The sequence below is a fragment of the Perna viridis genome, chromosome 2, assembly GCF_037379345.1.
Source record: "Perna viridis isolate PV_CMFRI_1.1 ecotype Kerala chromosome 2, ASM3737934v1, whole genome shotgun sequence".
In the NCBI taxonomy this organism is placed as follows: Eukaryota; Metazoa; Mollusca; class Bivalvia; order Mytilida; family Mytilidae; genus Perna; species Perna viridis.
In genome coordinates this window covers 3,427,515-3,455,061 of record NC_142446.1, presented here as the reverse complement: position 1 = coordinate 3,455,061, position 27,547 = coordinate 3,427,515, and the positions used below count along the sequence as shown (strand labels likewise).

The 27,547-nt window shown below is 33.7% G+C and overlaps 1 protein-coding gene across 1 annotated transcript; it reads right to left on the bottom strand.

Annotated features, from left to right (window-relative positions):
• Positions 1-293: 293 nt before the first annotated feature.
• On the bottom strand, positions 294-17,910 carry LOC148623322 (uncharacterized). Its single transcript, XM_088565107.1, has 5 exons — positions 17,680-17,910; positions 12,567-12,675; positions 11,108-11,205; positions 8,707-9,226; positions 294-6,976 (listed from the first exon to the last, which is right to left on the bottom strand). Exons 1-5 carry the CDS (start codon positions 17,830-17,832, stop codon positions 6,705-6,707), a joined length of 1,152 nt encoding a protein of 383 aa, XP_088421233.1. The 5' UTR covers positions 17,833-17,910; the 3' UTR covers positions 294-6,704.
• Positions 17,911-27,547: the final 9,637 nt, after the last annotated feature.

Genomic DNA, 27,547 nt, shown 5'->3' with positions numbered 1-27,547 from the left:
GTTTCTAGCCTAACCCTAGTCAATTTTTATGTATTTTTTTTTGTGGTTAAAATGTCAATATCATAATGTCATTACTTTGTTTAAGTCTTACTTTAAAATAATTTTTATACTATAACAACAATAGCATTAACTTGTAAGTACTTTTCAATGAACAAAATACTGGGAAACTTGACCCAAACCCTAACACAAGTGGTGGTTCATTTTGATTTTAATACTAACATATACAATACCCTCCTACACATTTCTGTTTCTTTCACAAAGGTTTATATTTGATGGCAGAGAAATAAATGAAGTGATGTAAAAAGTTTTATTCAAGTAAATATATCACAGTTCATGCCTCATAGAATGAGAACTAATCACATAAGGCACCAACCATTTTATTTTGAGGAGCCGGGGGGGGGGGGGGTTGGAAAAAAAACCTCATCCATTGAACAAAAATAAAAATAATGATTGTACATAGTTTTATTTTTCCTATTTAGTCTTTAGCCTTGGAATATATTCTTCTGGTTTCTGCTCAAATCTTGGTTCCCTTGATTACTCTTGACCATTAATTATCAATTTATAATTATTAATTACCCCCCCCCCCCCCCCGATAAAATGGTTAGTGCCTAATTGAGCAGTCATTGGAAGACATAGATTAAATGATGTATCGGTAACCAATATTATATACATTAAATAGGAGATGATGGCCAGAAGCAGTAGATCATAGGAGGTATCAAACTTTGTCGTTTTATGTTTTGGTCAAACAACAAATTCAAATTCCCAACTAAATATAAAGTTCTCTTTGAAAACAGTGGTGCATCCATGAAATTTAGGTATTAAATAAAATGCTTTGCAGGGCGCAGCTCAATACTACTGCAGTGGTTGAACCCTGAACAGTTGGGGCAAATAAGAACAAAACATTCAAGCTTAATACAGTTTCAAGTTTGGATTGTGATTAAATATTTGACACAGAATAAGATTCTGACAGAGAATTGAATTGTTAAGATCTTTAAAACTTCCATTTAAACATTTCCTTAATTTGACCCGATATTCAAAATTGTTAAACAAAACACATTAAGAATACCCATAGTTTCATTTATGTAAGAGCACATGGGACAAGTCTTTGATATAATGATCATATCAGTAAACACCTAACAGCGTTAACTAGAAATACTGTGAGCAAGAGCTCACAAAGAGAATCCCCCTTGCTTCAAATGATGGAGTTCAATTATGTCCCTTTGGAATAATCTGACAGTAATTTTCCAGAATATTCCTTTATGGACATCTAAATGTGATGCCCAATCTACCTGTACAATTTCATGAAAATCCCTTTGACGATTAAGGAGTTGCACTGACAAGAAATGACAGACAGATGGGGTGATTCTGAAATACCCCCTAACATTGTTTGCAGGGGTATATTAAGACAATTAAATAAACAAATTTATTCAACTTTTCATAGTAACAAGAAAAACTGAGCAATGCTCACTAACTTGATATCCCCAACTCCCCCATTTGATAACATGCACCTTTATATTGATTTGGATCAAAAACTATAATAGGAGATGCACAATATAAAAAAGATTGTGAAATTTCAGTGGTATAGAAGGAGTAATGGATAAGAGATGGGTCTCCCCTATGTAAAGGTCTCACTAACCACTTCTAACATTTCCATTTCTTTCCATGTTAAAAAAGTAATTTTCAAAGTTTCCTTGAGAATTTCAGGACAAATGACATCTTAAAGTTGCATATCACTGCGAAGCTTGGAAGATAAGGCTTTCAAAATCATTATGCTAATGGTACTATGATTGTAGAAATTCTTCACAAAATTACTTGAATAAATAATACTGAAAATCCACATTTTTACCTTTTCTGCTAACTGACAGCATGGAGGCAAATTACTCACACATGTAAACAATATTCATACACTTGTAGTAAATTACAAATATGATTTTAAAGTACACATTTTCAGCTTTATTTTGACTACTTTTGATAGGAAAACACACAAATAATGCACTTACAATGCATATGTCTAGGTTCAGTCTGTTTTTGGTACTACATAGGGGGGTGGCCATTTAACCCGGAAGTGGTTAGTGAGATCAAAGGAAAGAAGTACAGATGGATGGACATCCCCATCGCTATATACCTCCTTCACTTTGCAAGTGGGGGTATATTAGAAGAGTGAATAATAAATGTAAGTCCCCAAAAATATTACAATGAGCCTTTCTTATTTACATAAATTTGTTAGTTACTCATCTGGTTGTAGAAATAGAAAAAAACATTTAATTTCTCACCACATAGTATACAATAATCATATTCTTAAAATATCTCTTCTATTTATTTTAATGAACCTTTTTTAACATGTTACAATGTGCTTACCCCACTTCACCTCAAAAGATAAGCCAATAAATATGCAACTATATTGAGTAAGACCTAAAAATAGAACAATTTGTGTGTTGTGCAATTCCAACCAAAATATATTCACTTTATCTCATGGACAAATACTATAATGTAATTAACACAAACTACTGATACAGATTTGAACAAATGTATCAGTTAGAACAAGTATGAATACATCATTCAAGCTTCATTGAAACCGCTCTAAATTAGGTTTTGAGATAGGATATGAAATTGACCAGAAATGATGTGGCCCATTTTGGAGCTGCGCATAATTCCTAATCAGTGCAAGTCACATATCCTAAAATCAATCCTTGTCCTTTTCTTATTGTATGACACCTTGTGGTATAATTTCAAGGAGATCTCAAATTATCGTCCAGACATCAGGAAAATGCTTGTTTCTGGCCACTTTTTAGCCCCTCTTTCTTAAAATGGTTCCAGTCACAACCCCCAAAATTGATCAAAACTTTATTTTTGTGTATTGACAAATTGTGGTAAAATCTAAAAGAGATCCATTCTTGTTTATTCTCTGAACATCAAGAATCTGCTTGTTTCTGGCCCCTCATTCCTAAAAAGTTTAAGTCATAACCCCCAAAATCAACCTAAGCCTTCCTTATGGCATCTTGTCAAAGAGATTAAATTGCCTTTAGTCAAATCAATGTCCAGATTTCAAGAAAATGCCTATTTGACCCCTTATTCTTAAACCGTTCAAGTCACATCCCCAAAATCAAAGCCCAGCTTTTCTTTTGTGGTATGATACCTTGTGGTACAATTTCAGAGAGATCCATTCACATTTACTCAAGTTATTGTCCAGACATCTTGAAAATACTTGTTTCTGGCCCCTAATTCATAAATGGTTCAAGTCATAACCCAAAAAATCACTCCCAAGATTCCTTTTGTGGTATTGCACCTTGTAGTATAATTTCATTAAGATCTATACACTCATACTCCAGTTGCTGAGTGGTCGCGAAAGTGTCAACAGACGCTGATGACATCAGCATACATTATACAACCAAAATTTTTTTCGGTTGTATAAAAATCAATGAACCAACCACAACAATTGATATCCATGAATGAAAATACCTTCACAGTATTCCATACATCTAAGATTAATGCAAAATAGTCAAGAACAATCAAGGGTTGTATAAACAATGGGTAACAACTTCAGTTAATTGCAAGAAACATTCATTTATCAAAAATATTTCATTTCATCAGTGACTATAAAATACTAATATATAATGTAAAATCAAGTCCATGATTTAATCTAAAGAGTGATTAAAATTTATCTAAACTTTCAACTTACAATGATATAATCTACATTGGCAATGTAAGAGTTATGTCCCTTGAAATGTAAATTTCTGCAAATTTTAGTTTATACCCAGAAACTATACTCAATTAATTATTGAAATAATGAGTTTTACACATTTTAGTATCAAAACTACTCAGAAATTATAAGTGCAGATAAAAATACAAAAAAAAGTTACAACATGATAATGTTACCACAGGTACTTAGATCATAACTTGTTTCAAATTAGTCATAGACTTATCAGTGCAAACTGAGAGTCTGTTAAGGTTCTGGTAAAATGTGATCATGTTTGATTCAATATCACATTTGTTTTAGGAAGTAGTGATGTTGAAAAAAAAAAAAGATAATTCTTCACATGTAATAGAGTAAAATAAAGCTCATACTGAGTAACTATAAAACAATGTATACTACAGTCTACATGACGAGGGACAGATGACAATGTATACTACAGTCTCCTTGACGAGGGACAGATGACAATGTATACTACAGTCTCCTTGACGAGGGACAGATGACAATGTATACTACAGTCTACATGATGAGAGACGGATGATAAAATAATACCATACAGTTACTGAAGAAAAACATCATTATTTATGATAAGTACTGGTTAATGAATCATAGTAATACTTCAGAGTTCATTTAGATCAGGTTTTTGCTTTAAATCTTGTATTCCATAATAAATTACAGTGAGATAATGGTTAAAATAGGTTTGTTTTCATGCATACTGCTCAATGGTGCAATGTTTACATAGAAGATAAAATGTGGGCATTATTTACCATTTTTTGTCCTATGCCAGAAATTTGCTAAAGGCAACAGTTTTTGAGTTATCTGCAAAAAACTGCCTTCCGACCCTTATGTTCTATTTTAGGTAACAACGGCCATGTTTTTTTCATGAATCAAAAATTCCAACAGTCATTTTGTGTGGGATACCCTAAAGAACATATTTGCCAACTTTCCTTGAATTCTGTGCAATGGATATTGAGAAGATTTTCAAAGTTGCACATGTGAAAAATGAAAAAAAAAAAACCTGTTTCAGGGACCACAACTCCAATACCAGTAGACAGATAGTTTTGAAAATTTCAGCAGAGGTCAGTCTCATGATGCTGAACAATATTACCCTATGCCAGAAATTTGCTAAAGGCAACGGTTTCTGAGGTTTTCTTGCAAAAAACTGCCTTCTGACCCCTATGTTCTATTTTTGGTAACGGTGGCCATGTTTTTCCATGGATTAAAAATCCCAATGGTCATTTTGTGTGGGATACCCTAAGGAACATATATGCCAACTTTCATTGAATTCTGTGCAATGGATTTTGAGTAGATTTTCAAAGTTGCACATGCCAAAAATGCAAAAAAAACTGTTTCAGGGGCCGTAACTCCTACATCAGTTGAATTGTTTTGAAAATTTGGGCATAGGTCTGTCTCGTGATGCTGAACAATATTACCCTGCCAGAAATTTGCTAAAAGCAACGCTTTTTGAGTTATTTGCAAAAAACTGCCATCTGACTGTCAGTCTAGTAGTTTCAGAGAAGAAGATTTTGGAAAATTTGTCCACGACGACAGACACCAAGTGATGGCATAAGTTCACTTGGCCTTTGGCAAGGTGAGCTAAAAATAATGTGAAAGTTTCATTAAATTCCATTCCATGGGGTATGAGGTGTTGCAGATAAAAGATTGGTACCCTTTACTACTGCAAGGCAAAGTCCATTATTTGTTATGGAGAACATCCAAAAATAAATTCAGGTCTCAGTGGTGTAGATGTTGTGGATAAGATATTACAAAGTAGTACCCTTTATTCATCAAAAGCAAAGTATATGTTTTGCTATGGACCCTTAAAAATCACTTCAATCAAACAAAACTATCCTGTTGTGGTATGGAAGCTTATGGTACAACAAGATCTATAGACTTTGATTCATGCTACTGATAAAAACTATTGGTTTTTTTGCCCTTTCCAGTCTCTAATTCCTAAATCATTAACTTCCAAAAGTTAATCACAATATGACCTTTGTAGTATTAAACTCCAAAGTACTCAAATACTTAAAGTATCAAATGCATAGAGATTTGTCATTTTCAAAGCGTTGGCTTCAAAACGTGTTTTTGTGTAAAATACTAAGAAAAAAGTCAAATATCTATTTCAACATCATAAAAGTGTCTTCGGATTTCAATACTTTCTACATCAGAAATTCTGGTAGGGAAAATAAAACTAGAATGAGACTAACAGACCCTATATAGGTCTACAGATTATCACTACATTGTTACACCTGACATTTACATGGTACGTACACAGCATTATTACTAATAGAAAAAGGAACCAATAAGGTGAAAAACAACAAATACACCAGCATATAACCTAAATACAAAATAGTAAATACTTTCAGAGATCTCCTATAAATAGCACCAAAATCTTTTCAGTCTTAATCACTTTGAGAAAAACATAATGGAAACACAGAATGGAACCTCTACATTTGGATAAAATCTAAATCACTTATTACCATACAAAAAATCTACATGTATTTGTTACTAGTATATGATGCATTTAAATGCAGCAAAAAACATTCAAAAATAATAATATTTGGTTTTTCTCTATTGATGGGTTGGTAAATACAGGTGTTATCTATGAGAGGGAAATCAGAGAGGCAACACAAGTTTGAAGTTGAGTGACTTGTTTGGCTTTAAACCTTAGATTTGAAAACTACCAGACTACATTTCATTCCGAAGTTTCAGTATAGCAAATGATTTGTGTACACTTCATCAACTGAATTCTTTTGGCTTCAAACTTCTGCTCAGTGTGTGAAGGACAACTGAACACTGAGTATAATAGGCTTCAAACTTCCACCCAATGTTTGTACAGCCAACTAAACACTGAATTCCATTGGCTTCAAACTTCCACTCAATGTGTGTACCAGCCAACTAAACACTGAATTTTATCAGCTTCAAACTTCCACTCAATGTGGGTATGGCTAACTGAACACGTACAGTCTGACAATAATTTTTACATTAGAACATATGTACAAATGTATAAGCATTACAAAATGATGCAGCTATTTCTAGATTGTGTATTATCTGGAGATTGTACACACGGACACAGCCAATCAGATTGATGATGTGATCCAAACTGTCTCTGACAGTCAATTATATACTGTTCATACATGCTGTCCAACATACATGCTGCTTTTATTTGTTCTTGCCTGGCAGGTACCTCTAATGCTTTAGCACAATCTAGGGAACATGTCCAGTGCATGAATGGAACACATGTATTACCTAGATATGGGTTTTTAAAAGTTATCACTTTGTATCCTGGAAAAGAAAACATAAATGCCTAAAAAGATACATATTTTAGTCAAGTTAAAAACATGGAAATGGCATAAGTTTTTATGCATTTTTAATTCAGTTAGTGTCAATATATTAGACATGCTGGAAGCTTCTAGTTATGCATAGTGTAAAAGTTAAAGAAAAAACCAAACTAACGGCTGTAAACAGCTTGAATAGCTCACCTGGCTCAATAAGCAACATTCTATTTTTGTAAAAGCTGCCATGTTTTTTCTTGGATAAAAATTCTGAAGGCTCATACCTAAGACACAATCATATCAATTTTCAGTGAATTCTGTTCAATAGTTCCTGATGAGAAAATTTTTAAAATAATAACGAAAAAATGTAAAAAAAGGGCAATAACTCAGACATGGCTTAACAGATTAACAAGACAATTTTTCCAAAGATATATCTCATCATGCTAACATTTTTACTCAGTCAGAATTTGGCTTAACCTAATGTTTTTAAAGATATATGCAAAAAACTTCTGTCTGACCCGTAAGTTCTATTTTTAGTAACATCAGCCATGTTTTTCAAAGGATAAAAAAATCCCCAGAAATAAAACCTATAGTTCAAACACCAATGTTTGAAATAAAACCTATACTTCAAACACCTATATTAGAAATAAACCTTTACTGCAATCAGCAATGTTAGAAATTAAACCTATACTGCAATCACCAACATTAGAAATTAAACTTATACTTCAACCACAAGTGTTAGAAATTAAACCTATACTGCAATCACCAACATTAGAAATTAAACCTATACTGCAATCACCAACATTAGAAATTAAACCTATACTGCAATCACCAGCATTAGAAATAAAACCTATACTTCAAACACCAACATTAGAAATTAAACTTATACTGCAATCAGCAATGTTAGAAATAAAACCTATACTTCAAACACCAATGTTAGAAATAAACCTATACTGCAATCAGCAATGTCAGAAATATAACTTATACTACAATCACCAATGTTAGAAATAAAACATTTACTGCAATCACCAGCATTAGAAATAAAACTTATACTACTAACACCAATGTTAGAAATAAAACCTATACTGCAATCACCAGCATTAGAAATAAAACCTATACTTCAAACACCAATGTTAGAAATAAACCTATACTGCAATCAGCAATGTTAGAAGTATAACTTACACTACAATCACCAATGTTAGAAATAAAACCTATACTTCAGACACCAATGTTAGAAATATAACTTATACTACAATCACCAATGTTAGGAAAAAAAACCTTTACTGCAATCACCAGTGTTAGAAATAAAACCTATACTGCCATCACCCGCATTAGAAATAAAACTTATACTTCAATCACCAGTGTTAGAAATAAAATATCTATTTTCTTACATACAATTCAATTCCCAAAGTTAAAATTGGTTTTCATGGGTAGGCCAGACCACAAAATGTGACTCCCAATGAAAAGGAGATTCCCATTGATGTGTATACCGAAAACCTCAAATTCAAGAACTTGTGTTCCTTCCCTAATCCATGATAATTGGTATATACAAATTAAGGTACTTTCACAGTAGTTGATCTACCTGTGTCTGCACATGAGTAACTAACATCAATGAATATTTTGATTGCCAATATCTAATGAATCCAAATTTTAGTTCATATAATACGTGCAATTATCTCCTCAGCATTTTTACTACCAACATATAAGGATGGTCATTACTAATGTAGATAAATAACAGACCTTTCAAATATGTTCTCAATACAGCATTACAGTGAGAGCAGACATTAAACAATGAGTAGATGTCTGAGATGAAGTCTTTCAATATTCCAGCGACGTCAGGATCATTGTAAAAATCTTTCCTTGACCCAATAATACACTGTGCTGACACGAACTGTAAGGTTTCTGGGGATAATGAAGGTAAAACATTGGTACCAGAGGTAGGAATTATACGGTATTCAACATCCGTATGATACCACATAAATGTAGACTTGAAATAGTTATGGTTGCCATGGCGATGGACTGTTTCTATAGATGACATTTCTAGAAGGAAGCCAGGAAGTGCATCCAACTGATTATTGTCTAATAATATTGTACGTAGTTTACCACAGAATGTCAGTGTAAAGGGTAACGAGTGCATCTGAAGTCTATTGTTTGTCAAAGCTAAGTATTCCAAGTTCCTCAATCGCCCAATATCTGCAGGTATCGCTTCTAAACAATTGTACTTTAACGAAAGAATTCTCATGTTGTAACATCGAAACAACTGAAAGGTAAACATATGCATTCATAAAATTTAAATAAATAGGTTCAATTTAAGACCGGCAAATTAATTAACAACAACTGTCAAAAGAACAAATGTAATGGACAAGGCCAATACCATGTCTGGACCAGCCTCACTGTCATGTATTTGTCAGAAAATAAATATCTTTAATATGTATATTTAACCAAAGCAAGTTAAAAAAAAAAATAGTGTGGGTTATTCATTTTCTAAAGTAATGTTCCAATGATAGACTATACAGCTCAATCTGGCTAATTATAACAAGTTAAAATGTAGGAATAAATTTATGAAATTTGTCCATAATAGGTGTACATTTTCAAGTGCATCAAATCACTATGATATCATTCTATTATTTTGTAATAAAAGCAGCGAAATATTTTACACAAAGTATTTCCAACCATAACATACAATGCTGAACTAGAGGCTCTAAAGAGCCTGAATTGCTCACCTTGTTTGATAAGCTTGTTTTTTTTTGTTAAAGCCACCATGGATAAAAAAAAATCTGAAGTAATTTTTTGCAGGGTATTCAAAGGAACAATCATAGAAACTTTCTTTGAACTTGTCCAATAATTTCTGAGAACATTTTTCAATGTAATAAATAGCAAGAACAGCAAACAGAAAAAATGAAAAAAACTTCAACATGGATTTACAGATTCTCATGAAAGATTAACCACATGTAGATCTAAAGACTTTTATGAAAGTCAGAATCTGACTTAACCTAACAATTTTGGAGATACAAGTTGTCTATGTTCTGTTTTCAGTAATGGTGGTCATGTTCTTTTTTCAGGGATAAAAAATCCCAATGGTCAATTTGGGCAGGATTTCCCTTGACCAACTTTCATTGAATTCTGAGAAGATTTTTGATAGTATTAACATTTAAAATGTTTAAAAAATGTCCAAAAAAGTAACTCCAACATGGGTCAACAAATTTTCTCAGTAATTTCACCACAGATGCTGAACACTTTACCTTTTGTAAGGATTTGGCAAAACCTAATGATTTTGAGCACACTCCATCACCAGACAAGAATTGCAATGGAACCCTCAAGGAAAAAGAAAAGTTGGAAGGCCAAGAATCACATGGAAGAGAAATCTGCAAGCTTAAAATAGAAGAAGAGGGATACAAGTGGCAAGATATGGTCAGACTGGCACAAAACAGAATTAGATGGAGAAGTGTTGTTTGTGGCCTATGAACCCCATTGGTTCCAAAGGCTTAAGCAAAGCAAGCAAGCAATGATTTTGGAGATTTATGGGGAAAACTGCTCTCTGACCCTGATGTTCTATTTTCAGTAAAGGCGACCCAGTTTTTTCACAGCTCAAAAATCAAAATGACCATTTTGTGAAAGACAACTTAAGAAAAAGAGAATTATGGAGAAAAAAGGTTTTATAACTCATGAAGACTTGAATGTTGCAAACATCAACTTGCTTTATTTAATTTCAACATCACAACAACCTTGCAGAGGTTTGAAATTAAATAACTTCAGTTGCTTTTGCGATATGCAACTTTCACTCATTATGAAACTATAATTATAAAATGTGTACAAATTTATACCTTATTCATGCAAAAACAATGTTATAAATTGAATACAATAGTTTACAAAAAAGTCACATTAGCATACTTATTGAGCAAGGATGGTATACCTACCACAGACTCAATTATTTCACATGATTTTCCCCAGAGTTCAGCAAATAACATTTGTGACAAGAGTTTACATGAAATTCAGGTGAATAGATCTTTCACATAATATTTGTGTGAACTTTTCACATGAAGTTCATGGTAAGAGAATTACATGTGACGCTTGATTTACATGACTTTATTATTTGAACAATATCTGCATACTTCTATAAGTTACTTCTATTCATACAAACCTCTTTTGGTAATGTTCTATCTTCACGAAATTTAAAGATACTGTCCAGATGGAACTCTGTTATATTATATAGGTCTACATATGTGGTCAACAAATAATCTGTAAAAATAACTCATCAAATGAATAAAATTCTTAAGATCTATATATATGGACAACAAATTAATAATCAATACCTTCATCATCACAAACAAGCTTTATTTTTCAACAATAACATCTGTACTACTAAGTTCACTATGGTAACATTATTATGAAGTTGCCAGGATATCATCCACTTGAAGTCAAAATATTTTTATTTCAAACTGCCTAATGAAGATTTAAGACCACAAAAATGCATAGACTAGAAAGAGACTTTTATATGCAAATTACAGTCCAACATTTTCTGCTCACGTAAGCCCCTTCGCTTTATTAGTTTCATATCAAATGAGAATATTCTTCTGTATTGTATGACACTGATACATCAATATTGTTCATAATAACCATAGTATATCTGACACTTAACTAGTTGGCCAAAATCTAAAACTTTACCTGCTGTCCTATATCTGATATGTAACCTGCTGTCCTATATCTGATATGTAACCTGCTGTCCTATATCTGATATGTAACCTGTTGTCCTACATCTGATACTTTACCTGTTGCCCCACATCTGATACTTAACCTGTTGCAATACATCTGATACTTTACCTGTTTTCCCACATCTGATACTTAACCTGTTGCAATACATCTGACACTTTACCTGTTGCCCCACATCTGATACTTTACCTGTTGCCCCACATCTGACACTTTACCTGTTGCCCTACATCTGACACTTTACCTGTTGCCCCACATCTATTACTTTACCTGTTGCCCTACATCTGACACTTTACCTGTTGCCCCTCATCTATACTTTACCTGATGCCCCACATCTGACACTTTACCTGTTGCCCCACATCTGACACTTTACCTGTTGCCCCACATCTGATACTTTACCTGTTGCCCCACATCTGACACTTTACCTGACGCCCCACACCTGAAACTTTACCTGTTGCCCCACATCTGATACTTTAACTGTTGCCCCAAATCTGACACTTTACCTGTTGCCCCACATCTGACTCTTTACCTGTTGCCCCACATCTATTACTTTACCTGTTGCCCCACATCTGATACTTTACCTGTTGCCCCACATCTGATACTTTACCTGTTGCCCCAAATCTGACACTTTACCTGTTGCCCCACATCTGACACTTTACCTGTTGCCCCACATCTATTACTTTACCTGTTGCCCCACATCTATTACTTTACCTGTTGCCCCACATCTATTACTTTACATGTTGCCCTACATCTGACACTTTACCTGTTGCCCCACATCTATTACTTTACATGTTGCCCCACATCTGACACTTTACCTGTTGCCCCACATCCGATACTTTACCTTTTGTTCTACATCTGATACTCTAATTGTTGGCTTACATTTGATACTCTACCTATTGATATTTTGCAGTCTAGTTGTAAATCATGCTGGCAAAGTTCTATTAATCTCTTTGGCTGACGATGTAAACAAACAGACAGGTACCATAACTCTTGAGGAATTTTCTATAAAATCATAATATTATAATTTATCTGATAAATAAACAATCATTGCTAGATTATTTGTCTTAAAAAGAATTCTGACAGGACATAGGATACCATATAAAATGTAATCATGTAATTTTTTTTAACAGGACACAGCCACAGGATATCATACAATTTGTATAATTTTCTGAAGGTTCAGAGGACACTTATGTGATTTAGTCAAGTGGAAGTCAATAATGGATGGTTTTTCCCAAATGCCATAAAAAGTAATCACTGATAACAACTTTTTGTACTGTTTACCTGGCGTGACTTTTGGGAAAAAGACCGTTTATTAATCAATGCAGAAATTTAACAGTTTCTTTATAAATCAAATGTATTTCTTATAGTTCCCTAAGATATATGTTAACAGTGTATCACAATAATAAAAATACGGCATCTTATAGGACTGCTACATTGTAGAATAAACTATGTACATAAAAAAGTCAAACCATATAAAAGAGGGAAGGCATCAGTTTCAAACAGCATAACTGGAGAACTGAAAATGGGAATTAACTTAAAGTCATTCCATAGAAACCTTACAGTTGTTCAGAATAAAACTGTTCTCATGCTATTATCAGGAAATCACAAATAGTGGGGATTTAAAGTTACATGAGATCTCAACTCATTTCCATCTTGACACAGGTCAAACTTGGCATTTTATTTAATTACATATGCAGTGCATCAAAGTTCCTTACAGTTAGTTACAAAAGTTTGTTAATATTTTCCCTCAGATATTTATGAATAGTTTCCGATCCCATATCCTTAACAATTGTTTCAGAGTTAAATAGTAACTAAAAGCATAAGGAATCCAGGAATCCAATGAAAAAAATTTCAAAATCGGACCAGATATAAATAAAATGCTTGGCAAAGTACATCTAGTAGCGCCCGCAGAGGTCTAACCCTGAACAAATGGGGCAAATATAAACACAGTATTCAAACTTGATTGTGAAACATATATGAAACGGGATAATAGTTTGACGAGAATGGAAGTGATCAATTAATGTGATAATAGGAAGTTCTTAGTATTAACAATTTGGCTTTTCTAACTGAAACTGTAAAATCTGTTTTCCTTTTTATCTATCGAATCCATGAGACATTCAATGTCTTTTTCCTTCCATTTTACAAAATTAGGAATGTAATGTACTGGTGCATAATTTATAATGTTTTAAAAAACTCAGTATATCATAAATTTTCATATCCATAACAGGTTTGACAATATATAAATCTTTCAAAACATCCAACCAAAAAGTGTTGTAACTAAATCCATCATTTCAAGCAACTTTTCTTTTTCAAATTGAAAAATTTTGAAACCTCCTGACTTCATAAATTTTTTTTTCTAAGATCTTGCCAAATGCTTGAGCTATCATTTATAATTCTTTTAACCCAACTAAGTTTTAAGTATATAATAAAAGACTCAATGTGGACCCCATTTAAATCACCATCACAAAATTTTCCAATCATAGTGTTTCTCTTAATCTTTTCTGTCTTTCCATCCCATAAAAAAATTATAAAAAAAGTCGATTAATATCATTCAACATGGAAACGTTTGGGTTTGGCAAAGATGTAAGCAGATGTACATTTTTTGGTAGAAGTAAAGATTTCACAACTGGGACCTTTAATAAAAGAGATAGTTTACGGTGCTTCCAACTTTTCAATAGTTTTGTAATGTCCTGCAATTTTTGTTTAAGGTTTAGCTCTATCATATTCTCAAGACATAATGAAAATTTTGTGCCGAGAAGTGTAAAATCTGTGCTACAATGTATGTACATATATAACCAAGTATTACCGTAATACATATATATTAAGGGAATATTTTGCTAAAAATTACGATACCAGCTCAGACAGTGACTCTGATATAGAGAAAGAGGAAACATTCAAATTCTGTAAGAAAAGCAGCTGGATTCCCCTAGCAAGCAAAAACACAACCCTAGAAAACTCCATTGATAATGCAAAAAACACATTCTTTTTTTGCTCAAGACAATAGTAACATCCATGCCGTGACACTCTATCTCCCTGTGAACAATATGCATTGAGTTCTTTAAATAAAACAAAGAACTGGTCGTCAAACCTGCAGACAAGGGGGTGCAGTACCAGTTATGGACAAAAAATAGCCTATACCCGAGAAGCTGAACACCAACATAGCAACAGTTGTTTTAACAAGAATTTAGACTCGTATCCAATTGCCCAATTTAGCCAACATATATCTGATAGCTTAAATTACATGCATTACAAAGGCTAAATCGATAAAACATTTTTGAATACTTGATACCTAAAGATCTAAAAGCAGGATTTTTACCTTCTACCAAAGATTCATAAGAATTATCTGGGAACAGCCAACAGACAACCTAGGGAAAAAATAGCAGCATTAGTAGATTATTACCTCCATCCTTTTGTAAAAGCTTTAATAGCATCTTATATAAAGCACCACCACTTATGTACTGAAAATAGAAGCTGTCCAACCTCTTACCACTGATACATGTATCACTCTAGCTTCTTAAGATGTTACCTCTCTTTATAAAAATATTCCTCACTCTGATGGCATAGAAGTGTGTAGGGAAGCTTGGGAGTTGTGAAAGAGTAATCATCCACCAAATGAGTGCCTAGCTAAAAAGCTCATCATCGTCCTTAAACACAACAATTTAACGTTCAATGGAGACAATTTCATATCAGTTAATGGGACTGCTATGGGAACCAAAATGGCCCCTTCCTATGCCAGCATCTTCATGGGCAAACTGGAGCAACAACTTCTCGAGCTCTCAGTTGGAAACCCATTGTCTTGGTTTTGCTTTATTGGATGTTGACATGAAATGGAACAAAAGCAACGAAGATCTTCACAGCTTGATAACTCATGTCAACAACTTTCACCTAACAATTAAATTCACCCAAGAAGTCTCCAAAACCAATATCACTTTTCTGGACACCTCAAGTACTCTTTCAAACAGGTCAATTACCACATTTGTCACCAAAAAGCTGCCATCCGTCTGCGACGGAAGCTTTGCATACAGTGAGGCTCTTCCTATAAAGTGGATCTGCTCCAACATTGACAACATGAAACAGCAACTAGGTGTCCTGAGGGGTCATTTAAAGAGAAGGGGCTACAAAAAACAAGAGGCTCCCAGGAGCCAGAATCCCTCACCTGGTTGAATTTTGCCTTTCAAGGGCAATAAATCCAACAAGAAGTTGTTCAACAATTTTGACTCATGAAGACTTTGGTAGGACTTATCACCAGGATAATTTCAGCAATTGAAAGTTTCTTTCTATCTAAATGTATTATAGTTTTCAAGATATTGGCAGAAAACTCATAAAAAAAAACCATTATTGTTTCCCCTTTCAAGGGCAATAACTCTTACAAGGAGTTGTCTGACAACTTTTATCCCTTAAGACTTTTGTAGTCCTAATAATAAGGATCATTTCAGCTATTGATAGAATTTGGTAAAACCTAACGGTTTTGGAGATATATGCGAAAAACTACTGTCTTACCCCTATGTTCTATTTCTAGTAAGAGTGGCCATGTTTTTCAACAGATCAAAAATCCCCACACCAGTTCTACGCAGGATACCCCAAGGGACATTCATACCAAGTTTGGTTCCAATTTAACAAGTAGTTTCAGAGGAAAAGATTTTTGAAAGATATAACATTAAAAATAGCAAAAAATGTTGAAATAGGGCAATAACTCTAACATGATTTAATGGATTAAAACTAAAATTTGACCACAGATAGATCTCATCATGCTTAACACTTTTACTCATTTCAAAATATGACTAAACCTGATGGTTTTTGAGATATATGCGAAAAACTTCAGTCTGACCCCATATGTTCTTTTTTTAGTAATGGCTGCCATGTTTTTTCAATGGATAAAAAATCCCCACAACAGTCCTATGCAGGATACGCAAAGGAACATTCATACCAAGTTTGGTTACCATTGGTCGAGTAGTTTCAGAGGAGAAGAGTTTTGAAAAATTGTCAACAATGACAACAGATGCCAAGTGATGGCAATAGCTCAGATGGCCTTCGGCCAGGTGAGCTAAAAACTATAAAAAAAAAAGGTTTATGAAAGCAGGGTCTATTCCACGAAAGCAGACTGCTGCGATACAAAATCAAAGAAAAATGAAGAGAGTTCTTGGTGTTCTCTAAATAACACCAAACTTGAAGGAACACAGTTCTGCCATTATCCATACACATTGAAAATTATTTGAAAAGAGCCTAAAACTTCAGAGATCTTTCCCGAGCCTGTGGTCTCCAGTATGTTGGAGAATCAATACAACCTTTTCACAAATGGCTAAATGGCCACAGGAGCAACCTGAGAAAAAACCTTTTCTTCCAATAAGTCAGCACTTCAAGCTTCCTGACCACAACCTCATGGATTTTAATACAAATAAAATCCTCATTATTGAACATAATTATTGGTTATTGGACCACTATACAAAAGGAGGAACAGGAAAAGTTTTGGATTAAAGTATCAAAAGTTCATAACAAAAAATTATAATTCAATCCTTGTTGTCCTCTACACATTAATATGTCACAGGTATTCAATAGATGCAGTGTTCACATTATTTACCACCCTACACACTCAGTTAATGCCTAGCACTGAAGAAGTTTTCGGCATGACATGGGTTGTGTCCTTATTGTATGACTTGTGAAGTACTGTGGGATTAATATTTCATATGATTAGGACATAACTTTTAGTAAGTTTAAACTGGACTGGAGCTGTCAATTCACAGCTAGAAGTCCTTTGTTTGTGCATTTGCGTAATGTATAATCAATTTATAGGAAATGTCTATTACATATTTATACGAACATGTAGCTATGCAATACTCATACTGTTTAGCTTAGCCTTAAGAGGGAGCTGTTAATCAGTTGAAGATATATAATAAAAGCTCTTAGGGAGTATTTTATGTAGCAATTGTATCATAATACCTCCCGGGTATTGAAAGTACAAAAATATTTTAATGACATATTTTTCCACGATATTCATCATGACCTGACCTGTACTATATCATTGATATCTATTTTTGTTTCATCGGGGCTGCATTCCTTAAGTTTATCTTGAATCTGCTTCCTCAGACTCAACCATATTTCTGGATAACTTGAAAATTTCTTGAACAACAAAAGTTCGAATCCATGAAAAATGTCAGACATGTCATCTATTACACATTTGAAGTTGATTGTACGACTGCTCGAAACAGTTCCATCATCAGCTCAGCGGTGTTCTGTAAATGCCAAACCATTTCCGGTTCAGTATAAAATGTGTAATCCATTTTCGAATCCGTACCAATTCTTCCAGTACGTAAGACGTAAGATAGTACACCCTAAACGCTAAATTTGATTCAATCTGGATTCTCATACCAACTCTGTCACGGAATAGACATTCATTCATAACAGATGTTCCCATTGGAAGAAAATTATGTAAGTGTATAATATGGTTTTAATTTCTGAGACAACTAGGCCTTCAGGCTTGCACTACTGCATAATTTGATGCCTATTATTACATTAAAAGCTAAAGCAATGATCATATCCGAGAGCAAATAGAAAATCTATAGAAAAATAACAAAATATATACTTTGGACATTTTCCGCTAGAAGCGACTGGTGCATATAAATACTTTGATTAAGGTAAATTGGAAGTTGCTGCGGACAAATTTAATTCCTGATAAGGCAGGAAAAGTATATTTCAAACCGATTTGTTCAACGTGTCATAGTTTTCCTTTCCACTTTCGTCTACCTCGGACTTGACCTTTTATGAGCAATTCGTCGAGTCTTTCTACAAAAGCAGTTCTCGAGGACGCTTGTATCCTACCGGTGCACCTGGTCCATGCTCCCAGTTTTTAGTGGAGTTCGAGTTGCTAATTTACTTTTGTTTCTTTGCACGTATTATTTTCGTTATTTTACGTTCTTTGTTGTGTGTGTCTCACAATTCTTCATTTATTGATTTCTACAAATGAATTATTGATATTAGGGATTGATATTAATACATTGTAATTCATTGATTTCAATAAATATTACATATTTATTCACACATTAATAAATAAATAGTGATATCAATAAATGATTTATCAACACGTTGATAAATATTTATTTAACATGTTGATAATTAATTATTAATATCAATCAACTGTACGATTTATTAACACGTTAATAAATATTTATTTACATATTATTAAATCATTTATTGATATTAATTTTTAGTATTGTTCATTGGCATGATGAGGTTTTACGTATAGTTTGTGTCTTACGATCCTCCTTGATTATTTTAGATTTTAAAATATAGATAATAGTTTTATCATAGATTCTAAATGCAAATATCCATTCTATCAATGAAGTATTCTCCATGAAAGTTCGTATTTTAGAAAAAAAAATTACCATCCTACGAACAATCCCGTTCTAAGTAAAAAGTATCGTAGGGAAAGAGAGGAGTACTGGATACGCAGACTAGGTACTGCAATACCTTACGGATGCAATGACAACATCAAAAGTATAGGAAACCTTTCAAGCCAATATAACAATAACATACATGTGATGAATTTATTTGACAAAAATCCAAGACGAGAAAGGAGTCATGGCCATCGCCACTATACGTCACCTAAGTTACATGATGTCTCCATAGATGGTCTCCTTCCTTTCATACAAAAACCTCTTGGACTTCACATTAGAACCAAACTTTATTCTATACCTCTCACTCTACTACACTCCCTTTACAAAACAAGTCTTGACACTCCTGTTTCTGACCCCACGTCATCATTATACAGACTTGTTGCCATCATTTTGGATATTGGTTTCCACAGACTCTTTAAACCAGTTTGTGTGAAAAGTCAAGATGAAGAAAAACGATCATTTCTTCCACTACCGTTTGTCAACAAAGGTATAGATGCAATTAATTTGGCTAACATCCTCCACAAAAACGTTACTAACAAAATTCCCCTATATTTCAAAGACAAATCCATACCAATTATTTCATATTCCTATACTTCACCCATCGCATCCAAAATTTTCAATTATAAAAGGCTATTGCAGAACCTCGAGACTGAGGACTTCAAGGCTAAACCACCTGACTGTTCTAGCAAAACCCCTCCATTCAAATATGGTCCTTCCGGTCACGTCGTTACGGGAGATTTAACCATTATCGAAAACTAATCTCTGCGTAATATCCTTTCTAAAGGTCCCAAGTACCGTGAACCACGCTCCATAAATTGGAATTATAACTTTAAAGTTCTTATGGATGCCGTCGAGAACTATGCAAGAAAATGGATAAAACGAGAACAAGAAGACATTGATTCTCTGTCAGAGTGGTTAAAGGCCGTGAGGTCTTTAATTTTGAAACGAATGAAGGTTTTGGGTAGGTCAATGTGTGCCAAGGCTACATCAGTTTTCAAAGACCCCGATGTAGCAAAAACATTGTCTACTATACATGACAAGTATGTTGTCGTACCAGCAGACAAAGCCCAAAACAACATTGTTTTTGTCTGCAAAACGTTTTATATCCAATGTTTATTATCAGAGGTAGACGTAGAAAATAATAGCAGTGATAGGACCTACACTGCTACCACTCTCTCCAAAGAAGAGATTGTGGAAAACCATAAATCTGTGCTATCGTCTTTTGGTCTCTCTACCAAGGACGATGATTGTGATTTACCGTATATGTACTGGATTCCTAAACTTCACAAGAATCCATACAAACAACATTTCATAGCTGGATCTGCAAAATGTACCACCAAACCTCTTTCAAAACTTTTAACTTCTATACTCACAACTGTCAAAGAGGGTCTAAAGTCCTACCACAACACTTGTTACTCCCGTAGTGGTATTAATTCAATGTGGATCCTGAAAAATTCGAAAGATCTTTTGGAGACAATCAGTTCAAGACTATTATCTTAATATAATAGCATTAAAACCTATGATTTTTCAACACTGTATACTTCTATTCCCCATACTCAGTTAAAATCCCGACTTAAAAACATTATACATCGTTGTTTTTCCAAAAAAGATGGTACACCTACAAATATATAGTTCTTGGTAGAGATTCCTCATACTTTGTAAGAAATAATTCCAAATCATCTTCCAAATATACAGAGGAAGATGTTTACAAAATGCTGGAATTTTTAATCGACAACATATTTGTCCAGTGTGGTGGACGTGTTTTTCAACAAACGGTCGGCATTCCAATGAGAACAAATTGTGCTCCTTTACTTGCTGACCTATTCCTTCACTCTTATGAGGCTGACTTTATAGCTGATCTGAAAGAAAGAATATCGTTTGGCTAGATCCTTCAATCTCAGTTTCCGCTATAGAGATGACGTATTATCTTTAAACAATCCTAATTTCCGGGATTTGATACATCGCATCTACCCAAAAGAACTTGAGATAAAGGATACTACAGACACTGTGAAGTCAGCCTCATATCTTGACCTACACTTAGAAATCGATGGTAAAGGAAAACTATTGACCAAACTTTACGACAAACGTGATGACTTTTCATTCAGAATTGTTAACTTTCCTTTCATCTGTGGCAACATCCCTTCGGCTCCTGCGTATGGAGTGTTCATACCACAACTCATACATTATGCCAGAGCTTGCCGAAACTACGCAGACATTTTGTATCGGGCTAGAACTCTAACAAATAGGCTTCTGGAACAGGGTTATGTTGCTACAAGATTGAAGTAATCACTACAGAAGTTTTATGGTCGTCATCGTGAACTCGTGGATCGTTATGGTGTATTCATCAGCACCATGAAAACTGATGTATTCAACGGGTCATAGTTTTTCTTTCCTCGTTTGTCTACCCCGGACTTGACTTTTTATGAGCAACTCGGCGGGTGTTTCTAGAAAAGCAGAGGACGCTTACCCTACCGGTGCACCTGGTCCATGCTCCCAGTTTTTAGTGGAGTCCGAGTTGCTCATTTATTTTGTTACTTTGTATGTATGATTTAGTTACTTTATGTTCTTTGTTGTGAGTGTCTGTTTTCCATGTCAGGTCTTTGTCCCTGGATTACATTCTTTTGATTACCGCTATAACCTTGGTTCCCTTGATTACTCTTCCATTCATATCATACTCATATGATCACTTATGTCCATTAGAAAACTTCATTTTACTTCTCGATCACATATTTCACAATTTATTTTTCATTTCATGAGTCGCTATGCGTTAATTGTGATGGCAGATAGGAAAATATTACTAGATCCAACTTAGTGTGTTAGAGATCTTATAACTCATGTATAGTCTAGTTGGAGGGAACGACCAAAAATTTGCGAAGCTTCCCAAATTTGAGTTCTAACATCGTTTGGAATTTTTTCAGACCCTTAAATATTTATGTAAAATGGATAAAGCTGTTCGATTCCGTTATTTCATCTATCTTAACTTATGGATCTGAAGCATGGATTCCCAGCATGGATGTCGGAATTTAAACTTAACTTCGATATTATGGGTAAAATTCCATTTAAAAAGGTTCAAAATATGATTATGAAAAATATACTTCGTGTTTATGGAGAGGCTTCCAATCTTACCTTAAAAGTTCTACCCTTTGTGTTTTCAATCATTTAAATTGATGTTTAAATACTACGGATAGAATGTATAATTGTACCAATTAATTGTTGCTATTGTGATTTCATTATTGAAAATGATATTGGTCATTTTTGCTATTTTTTCCCTTATATATAAATCCAGGAAACACCTTACTGCAAAAATAGAACTGGCTACCAAATAATGTTATTTTTAGGATAGACGGATAGACGGAACTCGATATAAATGTTTCGGTTTAATTGAGTATAAACAGGTTCAGAGAGATTTCTCTCTTAATTTATCAAGAACTGGTGCCACTTGGGATATTTTCAGCTTGTCTGGGAAAGTAGCTCTAGACAATGATAGATTTACAAGCACGGTAATTGGTTTGGTGTCATGGTGTCAATTTATTTAGCATAAATCAATATTTCTATTGTTATGCCGTCAATACCAGTTGCTTTCTTTGCCATGATTTTATTTAAATACATTGGGCAACAATTAAAAGCTTCATCGACTGTTTGAAAGTTACTATTTTCAGTTTTTTTCTCTCACATCTGAGTTCTGGGGTTGTTTCATGGCTTTGATATTAGGATGGTTGTTATTAGTTTCAATGTTTGTGTCACCAATACTTTTTGCGATATTCAATTAAAAAAGGGCTAAATATGATGGGACAAACCCTTTTGCTTTAGGGCCCCCGAAACATCTTTCCTCAAAATACATGTAGCTGTTTATTGATTATTATTTTTTTTTTTAAAGTTTGGTGACCTAGTTTCTACATGCATCCCATGTTTTTTGGTATTGTTGTAAATTTGAAATAAATGGAAGGCATTCTTTTTAAGGTTTTTATTGACATGAACGAACGGTATTTGATCTGGTAATTATTTTCTTTCTTTGAGCCTGTTTGTTTACCAACTATTTATCATTGACATGATAATACTCCGAGTTTATGTTGCTCTTTACATTAATATCCCTGTTTATATCATGTAGGTCTGACATAAAATCAATTTGATCAAAATTCTACATTTCATATATTATGGTTTTTATTATTAGGTCTTCACATTTGACCTGTATACCAATCATATTATGAACATTGCTTAATACACATTTTTCAACATTTGTTTGCTTGGTTTGTTCACCCTTGACAATGTTTTCTTACAATATTTAAAAAAACATTTTCTCACTGTTGCTTAACATATTAAAATTCATCTCAGCAACAGCATAAAGTTGTCATAGTTTGTCTTCTATGGACGTATAGCATAGGAATCACATGTATATACTGTCCTTATTACCCATATCGTCTATTGAAAATAAAACCTTACATTTAAAATATAACTGGTAGGACAGCTGATACAATATCCATAAATAATAGGACAATTAATTGGAAGGAGTGAATAACTAAAAATATGATCACGAGTGCCGAAGAACGCCTAGATTTAACGAGTGTGCGGAACTTGTTAAATCTTAATTCGTTCTTGGCAAGAGTGATCATATTTTGATTATTCACGATAACCAATTGATTATCCTATTATTTATATAGATTTCCTGTATTATTGGTTGCTGATTTCAACATAATTTTAAAAAGTTGGGAACGACGGATTGATATCAAAGTTGTGACGTCTAGCGTTGTGACATTTTGGTGGGAGAAAGTCCGAGAGTGAAATTACCGAATTTATTTTCACAGTGTGAATTATCATAATTTATTACACTGGAAACTTTCAATAAAACACTGCTATCTATATAATAAATATACATGTTCAATAATAATTTGATGACCTGACATCGGAAAGGTCAAATATTAATGAACTGAAGAGCTTTTATAGCATTCTTAAAGAATCATTCACTGTCACTACAGTTTACACCAACAGACGAAAGGAATAGATATGGTGAAACGTGGCGAATGCACCGTCGTATGGCCCCTATAAAAATAGTAAATACTGACAGATGTCACCAAAAGGTCTTCAATAAGTGTAAACACACCTTCAAGTAAGCTCTCAAAAGTAATAAAATCCACGGTAACAGAACGATGACATTTCTTCAAAATAAACTAAAAAATGACCAACATTGTCAAACACTATTGACATTGGACGAAACCAGTCATTTCTTACCAAGTACCATGCTGCAGGCTTTCAATCGGGCCATTATTTTCCTAATTTTACTTATTTTTCAAAAGCAGGCCTAATTTTCCTAGTAAAAGCAGAAGAATGCTAAAAAAGCCCTATTTTTGTTGAGAAATTCCTTATTTTTCTAATTTTAAAATTTATAAATAGTAATTTCCCTTTATATTGTTTGCATTAATGGAATCTAGCTTAGTATACTTTCAGAAAATTAATATTATGATCAAATAAACACCTCAGAAGACATTTTGGTGGTCATTAGCAGTTGCTGAATACAATTGTTGTTGGCCACTGACATGATAAATAGCTTTTAAACTGTTGTCTTTAGCCAGTGGTAAGTAATTTGTTTTTCTTTTATTATAATAATTGAAAAAGAAAGAATGTCATCCCTTATTTTTGTGTTCAAAGCCCTAAAAAATTATAAATTTAGCCCTTATATTTTAAGAATTTGGCCCTAAAAATAGCCCTTATTTTTTCATAAAAAGTCACTTGACAGCCTGATGCTGCAAGCGCAGCAAAAAAAAAACATGAAAATAGTGGACAAACATCCAAAATTTACAAAATTGATTCGTAGGAATTATGCTTAACTATCACTGCAGAAGAAAATTGCGAAGAAAAAACCTAGTATGAGAAACGTTAGGTTACCTATTTGTTATATAAATGGCAGTGTTATATCATAAATTTAACTTAGAATATAACTTTTTTGTATATGCATTATAAGAATTTGTTTTAACCGTATATTGTCTACCCTATATCACTCCTCTAGACCTATATCGCATACCTTATATCACTCCCCTAGACCTATATCGCATACCATACATCACACCCCTAGACCTATATCGCATGCCCTATATCACACCTCTAGACCTATATCGCATACCTTATATCACTCCCCTAGACCTATATCGCATACCATATATCACACCCCTAGACCTATGTCGCATACCATATATCACACCCCTAGACATATATCGCATACCCATTATCACACCCCTAGACCTATATCGCATACCCATTATCACGCCCTTTACAGACTTGAAGTATGGTTAGAATATATGAGATAATGAATACTACATATCAAAATCTGTATCACATGTTGTATCAACCCTCGACCTATATCATCATAGGCCCTTGGGGTGATATAGGTCGAGGGTTGATACAGCATGCGATACAGATTAAGTTCAAATTTGGTTACGGTTGAATGATTTTTGCGGAAGTTATGGCCTTGGACTTAGAATATTTCAGTGAATTTACAGTTTTCCGCACTTATTTGTAATGCTTTTTCGAATTGATATTTTCTTTTGTATTTAGTCTTACTATGAGAAGTTACAGGTTAAGTTCGACTTTGGTTACGGTTGATTGATTTTTATTGAAGTTATGGCCTTGGTTTTCCACATTTTTTTTCGCGGGAGGGGGGGGGGGGCATTGGAGCGCTGTTCCATCTTTACGTTATGTCGATCTCTAAATACTTTATGTGCATTTTCTTTTCTTTACGTGCAGTGATTTCTTCTTTATGTGATGTGGTTTCTTCTTTACGTGATGTGGACAAATATTTCATGATGACGTGACCCCGGAACTTTTCGATCCGGTGTAAACTTCAAATCAGTCCGTAAAAGGCAAATTGGACGTCACAACGCCGATTAGAAAAATGCTGAACGAAATACACTTGGGTAATCTATCCAGTCACCCTAGAGTATTTATTCTTCAGTAAAAAATGGCTTACTAGTATCTGTTATTTATTTTCGGGATATTCACAACTGATACTTCTTGGGTTCTGTTGGTGACTTGTGGCGATTTTCGTAGTCAGAATTTATAAAACAAACAAACAAAAAAATAATAATAATAAAAAATGTAAAAATGGGAATGTCAATATTCCCGTAAAAAGTCGCATAACTTCGACTCTACAAGATATTACTCGACTAAAAAGTCTCAAATAATCATTCGATAGAAATTAAATTTCCTGAATTAATAAACCACCATTAACTGATTTTCAAGAAAGATTTTTTTTTAAATGTTTTAAAATTTAACCCCTTCCCCGAAAAAACTGGTCTCAGTATCAAGCATAATTCTCGTTCACAGCATACCGACACTGTGAAACTCATATTTTAGGCATTCATAATTTAAAAGATAATTATTTGCCCAAAATATCTGAACAATTCAGGCGTGTGATTTTTATAGGGTTACAATTACTATGAAATCGTAAAAAGTAGAATTTACAGAATTTCAGAATTTCTTCTACATCACCCGTTATTATCTTTTTTTTCAGAATACCATAGTTTAAACAAGCTTTTGTGTGATACAGTAGATTTGTATAGTATCTAAGCTTTCAAATCGGCCAGGTAATTAATTTTTGAAATTTTCCAAGTAAAGTTGATGCAAAAATTACCACCCCTACCTATTGAAAAAAACCTCAACATGAACAAAAATGTTAATTTTTAACATATTAACGGCGTACATTGGGCATGTTGCGGGCGATTGCTTTCATTATCGATGCATCCAACATATTTGCTAATTTCAAGAGCGTAGGCGACAATAATGTGGTTTTTTTTCATAAAAAGGGAAAAGTCATAAAGAAATTCAAATTGATCAGACATGTTGAATAAATCATTATCTTAATTGTGAATGCCTAAAATATGAGTTTCACAGTGTCGGTACGCTGTGAATGAAAATTATGTTTGATACTGAGACCAGTTTTCTAGGGTTAGGGGTAATATTTTTAATTTTTTTTTTTTGAAAATTATTTCTTGAAAATTAGTTTTGGTGGTTTATTAATGTGAAGAAAATAAATTTAGTCACGCAATAACTTGTAGAGTCGAATTTATGCAAATTTTCGCGGGAGTCGAAATTCCCATGTTTTTGGAATTAAAAACAATATATTCTGACTACGAAAATCGCCACAAGTCTTCAACAGAGTCCCAGGTGTATCAACTGTGATGATATTGAACGTAAATAACAAATAAGCTATTTTTTACTAGAGAATAAACACTCTAGGGTGACTGGATAGACTACCCAAGTGTATTTTGTTCAGCATTTTTCTAATCGGCGTTGTGGCGTCTATTTTGCCTTTTACGGACTGATTTGAAGTTAACACCGGATCGAAAAGTTCCGGGGTCACAGGTCATCATGAAATTTTTGTCCACATCACGTAAAGAAGAAATCACTGCACGCAAAGAAAAGAAAATGCACATAAAGTTTTTATAGATCGACATAACGTAAATATGAAACGACCTCACGTTATAAGAAAACCA